Source organism: Oryza glaberrima, chromosome 4 (genome assembly GCF_000147395.1).
Source record: "Oryza glaberrima chromosome 4, OglaRS2, whole genome shotgun sequence".
In the NCBI taxonomy this organism is placed as follows: domain Eukaryota; kingdom Viridiplantae; phylum Streptophyta; class Magnoliopsida; order Poales; family Poaceae; genus Oryza; species Oryza glaberrima.
In genome coordinates this window covers 29,634,179-29,646,562 of record NC_068329.1, presented here as the reverse complement: position 1 = coordinate 29,646,562, position 12,384 = coordinate 29,634,179, and the positions used below count along the sequence as shown (strand labels likewise).

Sequence of the window (12,384 nt, the reverse complement as noted above, 5' to 3'; positions counted from 1 at the left end):
TATTGATTTGCTTCTTGCTATCTTGACTTAAAAAACTCACAAACTTTTTAGGGTTTTATTGTAATTTAAAATGAGATAGGCAAAACACTTTATTGACGATTACATATTTTATAATCACATCAAAAGGCATCTTGTTATCACGATTGGAGTCATCAGTCTGTACTGAAAACTAATATGATATTTTTCTTTTTTTTAAGTCGAATAAGCCAATATTTTTTCAAGAGTAAAGTCCATCATCGGTCCCTAAACTTGTATCGTTTAGTCATCCCGGTCCCTAAACTCGCAAATCGACCGTTCAGGTCCTCAAACTTGTTCGGTTGTGTCATCCCGGTCCCTAAACTTACAGATCACTCGTTTAGGTCCTCCAACTTGTTTAGTTGTGTCACCCCGGTCCCTAAATAGGACGGTCTAAAAACTTTATATCAAAAAATAATTCATAACTTTTTCATGTGAACTCTAATGAAGACAAACTTTATATCAAAATTATAGCCCTAGACGCGACCTACAACTTTGTAGTTGAAAAGTTTTTGAATTAAAACTGTTTAGAGCCCCAAAATATTATTGCATGTTTATAGATTTTGAAATTTTAATTTTAAAATTATATTTTGGGACAAAAAATGACTTAAAATAAAAAAAATCAACTACAAAGTTGTAGATCGCGTCGAGGGCTACAAGTTTGATATAAAGTTTATCTTCATTAGAGTTCACATGAAAAAGTTATGAATTATTTTTAAATATAAAGTCTTTAGAAAGTTTAGAGACCGGGGTGACACAACTGAACAAGTTGGAGGATCTAAACGAGTGATCTGCAAGTTTAGGGATCGGGATGACACAGTCGAACAAGTTTGAGGACCTAAACGGTCGATTTGCGAGTTTAGGGACCGGGAGGACACAACGATACAAGTTTAGAGACCGGTGATGGACTTTACTCTTTTTTCAACAAGAGCGTAATATTTGTTGCTATTTTGAATAGTACGTAGCAACACGGGGGTATGCTGAAGTCCAGAAAATTTTTGATATATGATGAACCAGGCACTGGAAGCTTCTTTAAGACGCTGGGACCTAAACTGAAGTTGGCTCAATCAGAGTCATACTCTGAATCCTTAAATTTATAGTACCTATCATCAGTTGCTGCATGAATACTTTTAATTTTTTTTCACGAATATGTAAAAATATTGTACGTATATTAGAAGAAAAGAGTTTATGTTACACAACACAATCAGCCAGACCGACATGAATCCGTTTTAGACAAAATAAAATCTTTACTCAGATAACTTTAGTTGTGAAACACAATTCTACATGCAGTATCTTTATTCGTTGCACACTCGAAATGTTCACCTTTTATTTTCTGTGGCTCTAGGTGGCTAACGTATTGCAAGATGTTGCTTTTGCCATATTACATCTATCCCAAAATATAATAACTTTTAGCTATAAATCTAGACATACAATTATTTTTATTTATAGCTAAAAAATACTTATATTTTAAAACAGAGTACAGTTTTGGTACATACTATCATGCATTGCTGAACCCAAAGCTGTAGGAAAAGGTGACAACACTGGTCAAATTAGTTTTCAGAGACTTCGGTGACATCTACCGTCTGGCTCTTTGTTGCAGACTGAAGTTGTCAATGAAAATCACAAGTACTCCGTACTTCTGGATGCTTGTACAGGCTATTGCAATCAAACAGAGGTACTGCATGCTAGTCCTCGTATCTTTCTGAGAAATGAACGTGAAAAGGCATTAATCTTTTTTATGTAAACAGAGGCATCTTGCATTCGTATTTCAGTACAGCTATGGGAAGAAGGGGGATGTGTAATCCACTAATCCTGAAATTCTACCTGTAGAAATTCATCGAAAGAAAAGTAGTAGTTAACACTCAGACTATTCGCAATTTTATTGGCCTGCTGATTACATAAAAAAGATTGAGACCTTTCACACGCCATGAGGTATACTACTATCTTTTTAAAAAGATCCTCAGGAGTTAATAATATCAGGCTATGAATTAGCCATATCCATTGGAAACTTCTTAAACCAGGTCTTCTTTCTGGATCTCCATATTTTTGCTTGCGCCGACATGTGGGAAGCTAAAGGCCTAGCTAAACACAAGCTTTTCCTCTAATTAGCAGTTCAGCGGCATTGATGGACGATTGACCTTCTGTTAAAGCGCGGAATCGACGACCATTTGGTTTGCCCCTTGTATGCTCAAGAGCTTGAGACGGCGAACTATATATTACTTGATTGTGTGTTCTCTTTACGCCATTGCGTTGTGTATTTTGAATTCTGGTTTTTTCTAATATATTATCGTGTAAATTTTTTGTGCATTAGCGAAAAAATCAGGTAAAGATGATGCTTGGGTTCCGGATGACTTGTTTCCTAATTTTCTCTTGTTCAAATGGTCAGTTCCAATTGATCCGTATTTCTGATGCATGGGCTAGCTGTATGCATTGTGCACATGTGCACTATCATATCCTTCTGATCGTGCATGGTGCTAACATTTCCCTCCGTGATTGAAGGGAAATATTTCCTGTCATCTTTAAGGCAACTTGGGAACTGGCTCGCCGAAATTGACAGGATTTTGTCCGTGATTGAAGGATCGGCAGGACATACCTTCGCCAGCTTCAAGTTCAATATGGAATGGCCAGCCAGCCGTTAGTGGAAGATATGGCAGTTGTTCCTCATATTCTGAGTGTGTCCCATACTTCAAGCACAAGTGCACAAGTTATGTGAAGAAAAGCTTAGTCAGTCAGTTTGCATTTTACAGTGACAGAGAGGGCCTGAATTGGAGGGTTTCTCAAAGCCTCATACGTAGTGTAAATCGAGTAAAGGCTAAACAGTTTGGCATTGGCAGTATCAGGAAACGTTACCGAGAGAGAAGACACGGAGGTGCAGTAGTTTAACACAAGACATGGACACCAGCTATCACAAGAGGCGAGACGATTCCGGCAGAAATGTCCAGAATCCCTCGTATTCTGCTTGGTGAAATAAACAAAGCATATATTTTTGCTTTTTCCTTGTGATAGATCGAGGATGCAGACCGCAGATGCACCCGTTCGAGACACTACAAAACAACACGTCCAATGCACTAGAGAGTAGAGAGTCCAGAGAAGGTCTTATATAGCATTAATCTACACTGTCAAGTTGCTTCCATGGTAAATAACATACTAATAGTAAGGTTTGCTTCTCCATTCTCCAATGTTTGAGTACATCCACTGATCCACCCATTTCCCCCAAGAAAACAACTCCCCTGCACTGCACCACTCGCATTGCATGTTGGTCTTCTGAAACACTCACATGTGGGATTTGTTTTCTGCACCCAAGGTATGGGTCGAAGGCGTTGTAGTTTTTTCTATCCTGTTAACTAGTGTTAACTGTTGTGTGCTTCCATAGTTATTTTCTGAGAGGGTCAAATTAACAAGTACTACATCTTGCTCAATTTGCAACAAATTAAGCAAGAGGTTCATGGAGGCCCTATATTTTGTTCTGTCAGATAAACCGATGTCTATTTGCTTCATCTGAATATGTTTCTCAAACGAAATGAAACCTGTCCCCAGTAATGGCTAATTGCTGCCATCATTCCAAGGATGGATGGTTTCAATATCATCGCAACTTGCGGAAGAAACGCTTGCACCATTAGTCCATTATCCATCAGACACTAGCTAGTACTGCTGCTGCTACAAGTTGGTCACAGCCGAAGACGATGCTGGAGTGTTGCTTACTGTATACTACTAGCTAAATGTATAGGCAGGGAAAGCGGGCGTGTTTCTGTGCAACATGTCCGTGAATCTTGTATTTTTCTCCGGGGTGCGCCTTGGGTAGCGGACACAGGGAAAGGGAGACGGCATTGCTGCCATGCCATGGAGGTGGAGGGAGGTGAGGTGCATGCTGGCCACAAGCTGGACGCAACGAGACCATGTGAGAAAGCTTTGGATGGTAGCTACTCTGAATATGCGTGCAAGCCGAGAGGGTTCTTCAGCTCACTGCAGAGGAGACGATCCTAGCTGCTGCCCCAGTAGCCATACCTTAGACCTGGTGCACGCACGCGACCTCTTTTTTCTCGCTGCTCGTATACAATGTACAATTATACGGAGTACAATGTATTTTTTTCTTCAGATGTACACTTATACAGTGCTATAGTCTACAGTAGATGTACCCTAGTTCTGTGGCTTTGTGCTGCTATCTGGTCTTTAGTTTTCGTTGCTGAATAAAGGTCTTACAAGTAAAGTTGTTGCAGTACATCACACGGTGTCAGTGGCAAATGCACGTAGTAATCCCCCAATCTAGCTAGGTTGGCTGAGTCAGCCCCGCACCAAAGCTGATCAGACGCCGCACAAAAAAAAGCGCTAGAAAAATGTTTCAGTTCATCGATAACCGGAAAAGGGCAAAAGATATTCCGTCCCATCTGCGCAGAGATCGTAACCACTTCTATGATTCCGGTCTGTTTAGATCCGCTCATAAAATTTTTCACCGTACCAAATCAAATGTTTAACACATGTATAAATTATTAAATATAAAAAAGAATTAATTATATAGATTGTATGTAAATTGTGAGACGAATTTTTAAGCTTAATTGCTTCATGATTTGATAATGTGGTGCTACAGTAATTATTTACTAATAATAAACTAATTATGCTTAATAAACTCATCTCACATTTTATAAACGGAATCTGTAATTTATTTTATATTAATCTATATTCAATATTTCAAATGTAAATGTGTATCTCTATACCTGATGTGATACACCTAAACTTTTAACCCTAATCTAAACACAGTCTCTATCTCGATTCCCGCCGTAATGTTTCCGGCTCCTCCTCCTCCCCCACATCGCCCGTTTTCTCCTTCGTTTTCTCAAGCTAAACCCCTGCTATATATTGCCACCCGAACTCCCGCATTTTTCTCCTCGCTCCCGCGTCCCACCACCACCCTCAAAGCAGGCCACACACTGTGTCGCTGTCACACACACACCGGGCCGAGCTGAGCCTGAGCTTGTTCGGCGATGGCCAGGGCGGCGCACGGCGGCGGCGGCATGGGGCTTCTCGCGCGGGCGGCGCTCGTGGCGTTCGTGGCGCTTGTGGGCGTCGTCGGCGGCGCGAGGGCCCAGCTGCGGCAGAACTACTACGGCAGCACGTGCCCCAACGCGGAGTCCACCGTCCGGTCCGTCATCTCGCAGCACCTCCAGCAGAGCTTCGCCGTCGGCCCCGGCACCCTCCGCCTCTTCTTCCACGACTGCTTCGTCAGGGTACGTCCTCTCTCTCGGTCTCGGTCTCTCGGCGTTTTGGGTGTTCATCTTCTCGGCGTTTGCGTTTGCAGGGGTGTGACGCGTCGGTGATGCTGATGGCGCCGAACGGCGACGACGAGAGCCACAGCGGCGCGGACGCCACGCTGTCGCCGGACGCGGTGGAGGCGATCAACAAGGCCAAGGCGGCGGTCGAGGCGCTCCCCGGCTGCGCCGGCAAGGTCTCCTGCGCGGACATCCTCGCCATGGCCGCCCGCGACGTCGTCTCCCTGGTAACAATAAACACTACTGTACACACAAATCCCCGTCCTGTCGCGACTCGTCACGTCCTAGTGTGCGTTCAACAATACTAGTACTACAATGCGGTGTACCGCCGGCTCGACTGTAGTGTAGGGCACGCCCTTGTCAGTCGCCAGCAAGCACGGACCCACCCTGATTGGCAAGCTCAAGCATCGGCGTAGTAGTACTAGCGTTCATACTCCCCATCATCCTGTGTGTGGAGTACTCCTAGTACGTTGCAATTGCAAGTGCTAACGCTTTTAAGCAGAGAGGGCAGCCGGGGGCCCACCACGCCGGTGCGATGACAGGTGGGGCCGACGGAGCTACTGTTGCATCCAGCGCGCCAGTAACCCCTTTTTTTTTGACAAACTGGACCATCGATCGATCCAGCCGTGAGCCCATGGCCATGAGTCATGGCTGACTCCGGCCATGAGACACCGCAGACACGAGCCACGCATGGTCCATGTCTCCCCGGTTGGTTCCGGTGCTCCACGTCTCCACAGCCTGACCCGCACAGTGGCTGCAGGCAGTAGCCGCAGGCGCTGTGCTGGGTTCGGTTTAGTTCGGTCGCTCTGGCTGGCTGGCCTTTCGCAGTTTGGCCCTCTCCTACGAAAAAAAGAAAGAAAAGGGGAAAGTCGCTTACGGAGACATGTGAGCCGTGTCGGCCTCGGCTTCCGCGCGAGGAAACCGCCGCGCGGCGCGGCGCGGCGCTTGCGCTTGCGCATGCGCACGGTCGTGGTTTGCTGGCTCGCGCACTGTGGCGCATTCGCCGGGTTTGATAGGCGATATCGCGTAGTGGCGGGGAGCCCGAGCATACGAGCGTACGAGGCAGGTATCCTCCTCCTCCTGTGTCTCCGGCTATCCGCTATCTTTTGAGATGGCAACAGCTTTGAGCGTACTGCGGCTACTGCCTGCACAGTATTGCTTTGAGCGTACGATGACTCTATTGAACGAGTATTGCTTTTTCTGCGGCATGGATTTCTGCGAAAGCGACGTCTCGTAGCCCGTAGGAGTGGTTTCTAAATTGTAACCTCGGTCCAACTGGGTAAATACTTCTCCTGAACTGTAGTACGCTGCTCCTGTCCGTGTTGCCCGTGACGCTTGCCGTATTACCCTTGCCTAAAAACAGTCCCGTGGCTGGGCTCGTGGGCGCTGCCAGAGCAAGGCTGGAAATTTTCCCCGTTCTCAGCAAGCAGGCAGACAAAATTTCCACCGGGTAGACATCTAGACATGACGTTGTATTAACAGTTCTCTCGGAGAGCCAAGAAAAGGTTGCTGAATAATCACAAGCCATGCATATCTACCTGCATTCTGAAACTGCTAATAATGAAGTAACGATTGCCGTTGAAGCAGAGAAGTTAGTGCGTTGCATTCGCTAATTTGTTCACTTACTGACATTGCATGATATGTTGCTTTGTGTTGTTGTAGACCGGCGGGCCGAGCTACTCCGTGGAGCTCGGACGGCTGGACGGCAAGACGTTCAACAGAGCCATTGTCAAGCACGTCCTGCCCGGCCCTGGCTTCAATCTGGATCAGCTCAACTCCTTGTTCGCCAGCAATGGCCTAACGCAGACCGACATGATTGCGCTTTCCGGTAAGCTTCTTCCTTCCTGCCTCAAAATTTCCATTGACGTGGAGAAATTTTACATGGTTGATACTAGCCGTTCTGAAAAAGCATCAGGTTACTGTTTTGTGAACGTTGAGGCGACAATAGCATGGTTGCCGGTTACCCACAGAAATTAACAATTCCTCGTTAGGGTTGCATTTTTTTTATTACAAGTATTAGTAGCAGGTTGATCGCAGTGCAAGCATCTTTTTTTCGTGGCCTCTGCACTTCACGTGAGTGACATATCCTCTGTTTGCAACAGAAGACAAAGCAGTTCGCTGTTTTATACTGGTTTCATCTGTTCTTTTCGAAAACGAAAAGAGGCTCGTTTGTTTTTGTTTGATTATAATGCAAAGTAGACAAAAAAACACAAGCGTGGAGTAGTAGTACTTGCTTTGCAGGGAATTTCACATTTAGATGTAAAAAAGACCGGCAGAAAGCGATGAAATATTCTTTGTAGCTACTATAAAACCGAAGCTGTTTTTAAAACACACACGCATGTTTCTTTCAGAAAAAAGAACAAAGTGTACTACGGAGTAATTCCTCCATTCTAAATTATAAGCATTTTTAGAATAGTGCTAAGTTAAACATTTTCGATTTTGACCATTAATAGCAAAAATAAAATAAAATGATAAATCATATAAAAATGATGTTATTAGATTTATCATTAAACAAACTATCGTAATATGTAACTCTTTTTATTTAGATCATCTTACTTTTATAGATATTGTTAGTTAAAGTAGCATATCAAAGACTTTGTCAAGATCCAAAAATACTTATATTTTAGGACAGATTGAAGTAGTACATTGTAGAGGATTTTTAAAAGATTTTTTTGTTCCTTTTGTGCGTTCCAACGGGTGAAACAATTGTAATGATAATATAAGTTTTTTATGAATAATCATGTCAATGATAATGTTTGTATTTTAATGAGCGGCTTGTTCTTTTTATAAAAGGTGTTTTTTTCTTGCGTGATTTTCTCAAACCATTCGGAAATGACGCACTTCTTTCTAAAAGTTTTTTTTAGCATTTTTTTGCTTTTTTATTTACAACGAAAGCCATATTTTTCTCCCTTTTTTGCTTTTCTTTTCTCGTCTGTTTTTTGCCTTTTTTTTGACAATTATTTTCTCGCGCGTTTTTTTGCTTGTTTTTTCTTCAAATGTTCTTTTTTTTTTGCTTTTTTTCAATACAGGAGAATATATTACGGAATAAATGCCATGTAGTAGGTGGCAAAAAAAAAATCGATGGATCCTATCCGACTCAAGCGTCCATCGATTTAACGTTTTTTCTGATAATTTTCTTAGAGCGATTTTTTTAATAGACGATGTTTTTTTTCTTGCGCGGTTTTCTAAAACCATTTTTTAGAAATGTCGCGTTTTTCTAACAGTTTTTTCCTTGCATGTTTTTTTAAAAAAATTACCGATGATGGAAATAATTTTTCTCGCGTGTTTTTTTATTTTTTATGGAAGATGGAAAACCTTTTTAGCGTATTTTTTTTGTGCTTTTTTCTGACTTTTTTCTCACGCGTTTTTTTTGAACCGTTTTTATTTTCTCTTTTTAAATAGTTAGATTATATTAGAGATAGAGAAGAGATATATATTGATTAGAAATCGGACTTTGTTTCGTCATTTCCATTTTTTTCTCGTGTGCATTTTTTTATTTTATACGAACCAACTTTTTATTTTTTACGAACTATTTTTTTTCGCCACTTTCTTAGGGGATCGGACGGACTTGTTAGATGTTTTTTTCAGTTTTTTCGCCTTTATAGGAATCAAACTTTTTTCCCTTTTTAAAGAAATCGAATCTAGTGTTTTTTCATCACTTTTTTTTTTGCCTTTTATAGGAATTAGATTTTTTTTCCGTTCGGATCTATGGTTTTTTTCGCCACTTATGGGAAACAGAACTTTTGTTGTTTTTCTTTTTATGCACCTTTCTGCTTTTGTTCTCTCTCTTTTATTATTATTTTTAACAAAAACGACCTCAAATACCTTATTGTAAGATTATAGGGACTCAAATATAAATATAAAAATTACAGGGACTCAAATGCAAAAGTACAAACCAAAAATTAAAATAATATAAAAATGGAATGCTCTCGACCTGTGGGTTCTTTTTTTAAACAGATTTCAATCCGGCACATCATTTTGTTTCACCAAGATGTGAGAGATATCACGGTATAAATTGAAACCGAGAGGAGTGGTGGCTGGTATCTCGGACTCAAAAGGAGTGACGACTTTTATTTTTCGGGGGAATCGGATCTATAGTCGGACTTTTTTTTTCATTTCTGAGAGGGAATCGGATAGGAGTTGGATTTTTTTTAATTTTTCGCTAATTTTTTTTGTTTTGACGCACGAAGGAAACATATCTTATTTTTTTTAAGTTGTAGAGATAGAGATTTTTTTTCGCCCTATTTTTGGCACGGAATCGGATTACTTTTTCGGTTTTTTTGTCGCTCTTCTTTTTCACGGAGATTTTTTTTCGGCCTTTTTTTTGGCACGGAATCGGATTATTTTTTTCGCCCCCTTTTTTTTTTATCGGACAACTACGGTTTTTGTCTCACTCGTCTAGTTTTTTTCCGGTTTTTTTGTCGCCCTTCTTTTTCACGGAATCGGATTGTTTCTTTGCGCCTTTTTTTATCGGACAGTTACGGTTTTTTCGTCCGGTTTTTTCTCGCTCGTCCGGTTTTTTTGGCTGTTTTTTGACGAACTTTGGAAGCATCTCTTATTTTTTAATTAGTAGAGATATTTGATTAATCTTGGATACCCTTGTTGGGTTGGGGCAAGGGAAGAATAAAAAAGATCTTAGTACTACACGAGAACAGGGGCGATTTTGTCTGAATGTTTTTGGTCCTGTCAGATCCTAAGCTTAGTTTAAACAATCTTTGTGTCTAGATTTGGACACAAGAGGCCCTACCCCTGTGACAAAACCGAAACCACCACAACCACTAGCGGTAACTTTTGACCGAACCAGAGCCACTCCTGACTCTGCATATAGTAGTACAGTAAAAAGGTTAAAACAACTGTACAGGCACAGACCGAAACAAACAATACTTCCTCTACTTCCTCTGGTTTACAATGTAAAACTTTATAGCATTGCTCATATTTATTTAGATGTTAATGAATCTATATATATATATGTGTGTTTAGATTTATTAATATGTATATGTATATGGGCAATGCTAGAAAGTCTTAGTGTAACGGAGGGAGTAGTTTTTTTTTCTCACTGAAATGATTCTGATATTGACGGTGCACACGCACTGCAGGGGCGCACACGATCGGGGTGACGCACTGCGACAAGTTCGTGCGGCGGATCTACACGTTCAAGCAGCGGCTGGGGTACAACCCGCCGATGAACCTGGACTTCCTGCGGTCGATGCGGCGGGTGTGCCCGATCAACTACAGCCCGACCGCGTTCGCGATGCTGGACGTGTCGACGCCGCGGGCGTTCGACAACGCCTACTTCAACAACCTCCGCTACAACAAGGGCCTCCTCGCCTCCGACCAGATCCTCTTCACCGACCGCCGCTCCCGCCCCACCGTCAACCTCTTCGCCGCCAACTCCACCGCCTTCTTCGACGCCTTCGTCGCCGCCATGGCCAAGCTCGGCAGGATCGGCGTCAAGACCGGCTCCGACGGCGAGATCCGCCGCGTCTGCACCGCCGTCAACTAGCTTGTTTACGTAGTACTTGCATATCATCTTCTGCTACTTAAAAAGTGGAGTACTTAGCTGGGTAGGATGGTGAAAGAAAAACACGTAGTAGTAGTACTACGATTAATTAATTTCGGCCGCAGATGCAGGGTGTTTTTTTTCTTTTCTTTTTATTTTTGGTTTCTTTTTGTTGTTTATATGTTTTGTGGTGGGATTTTGTAGCCGATTCTTTGAGCTGAGACGGAATGGATGATAGAATGGTGCTAATGGGTGATGCATTGTTATGTCCTTGCCTCCTAGTCTTGGTGTTCCAGCTTGGGGTGGTACACGGTGATCGACCAGAAAAGCACTCGTGACATCTGAGGGTTTGGTTTTGGTCTTTTGGCAGTTGCAGAAGTTGTTGACATCGTTCTATTGTACGCGAATACCACCGAAAAAGAACGTTACATGTGATGTGAGTGGTATTCACCGATGGAGAGAATTTGGAATTATCAATGGATCAACATACGTATAGCCATGCTGCATATGCTCACGCTAGATCGATGGATTCTTCTGCGAGATGTCATGATGGGAGATGCAACACACTAGTAGACGAAAGGCATATGCAATGCAACAGTACAAAACAGGCCCGTGCCGACGGGTCGAACATGTTACATGTCACATGCGAAAGGTACGGGAACGTGCCATGTCCATGGGTTGGGATTGCATCGAAACATGACACGACATCAGATACACCCGCACGGAATAAGTTCACTTCGTGACCCTCAAAAAGCGATCGAAATTTAATCCGTGACCCTAAACCACAAAACCGGATATCTCGACCCCCCAAACTCTTAAAACCGGAGCAATTTGACTCCCTGGGCGGTTTTGGATGACGGTTTTGCTGATGTGACGTCTACGTGGTGGTATTGACTCGGTCTTCTTTCCACATGACATTGACGTGGCGCTCAGGTGGCATTAGAAATAAAAAAAAGTGTGGGACCCATTTGTCATCCACCAAAAGTGTGGGTGGGACCCACTGACACGTGAGGCCCACATAAAATCATCCTCCCCCTCTCTATTTCTCTTCCCTTCGGCGAGCGGCGGCCGTGTGACGGCTGACGGGGGCCAGTGGCGGCGGCAGCGGTACGCGGGAGCCACTGGCGGCGGCGGCGGGAGGGCAAGGCGGGTGCAGGCGTAGGAGGGGACCCTGGTGACAATGTCGTCGGCGTTGCGGTAGTCGTCGGCTTTGCGGGCGTACGAGGGGCGGCAGGCGGGCAAAATCTCGGGGGGCGCCGCCTCTCCTCCCTCCCTTCCGGCCCTCACTTGCCGCCGTCACCGCTCCAGCCCTCGCCCGCCACCAACGCCGCTCCAGCCCTTGTCTGTCGTCGCCGCCGCCTCGCTGGCCTCGCCCGCCACTCCAGCGCAGCAAAGGGGGAGAGGAAGGGGGAGAGAAAGAGAGAGAGAGAGAGAAGGGAAGGACCGGAGATGGACGGAGAGCGGCAGAGGCAGGCTCAGCCCCTTCCACCCCAGCAACGGTGGCGTCGAGGTACGAGTTCCCGACGATTTCTCTTCCCCTTCGGCAGGCGGCGGCGGTGGCAGCGGTAGCTCCCGCCCGTCGTTGTCGATGGCCGCCGCATCTAC

At 43.9% G+C, this 12,384-nt stretch overlaps 1 protein-coding gene across 1 annotated transcript; it reads left to right on the top strand.

The window, feature by feature from the left end:
• The first annotated feature begins 4,891 nt into the window (after nucleotides 1–4,891).
• LOC127772212 (peroxidase 16-like) lies at nucleotides 4,892–11,049 on the top strand. Its single transcript, XM_052298221.1, has 4 exons — nucleotides 4,892–5,237; nucleotides 5,309–5,506; nucleotides 6,942–7,107; nucleotides 10,376–11,049. The coding sequence occupies exons 1-4, from the start codon at nucleotides 4,995–4,997 to the stop codon at nucleotides 10,780–10,782; spliced, it is 1,014 nt and encodes a 337-aa protein (XP_052154181.1). The 5' UTR covers nucleotides 4,892–4,994; the 3' UTR covers nucleotides 10,783–11,049.
• Nucleotides 11,050–12,384: the final 1,335 nt, after the last annotated feature.

What these genes read in the sequence shown, in the direction of transcription:
- LOC127772212 (XM_052298221.1), top strand. Translation starts at nt 4,995, where the DNA reads ATGGCCAGGGCGGCGCACGGCGGCGGCGGCATGGGGCTTCTCGCGCGG. An exon ending in CCCGCGACGTCGTCTCCCTG is followed by an intron (nt 5,507 to 6,941) that starts GTAACAATAAAC and finishes GTGTTGTTGTAG; the next exon opens with ACCGGCGGGCCGAGCTACTC. An exon ending in CGACATGATTGCGCTTTCCG is followed by an intron (nt 7,108 to 10,375) that starts GTAAGCTTCTTC and finishes CACGCACTGCAG; the next exon opens with GGGCGCACACGATCGGGGTG.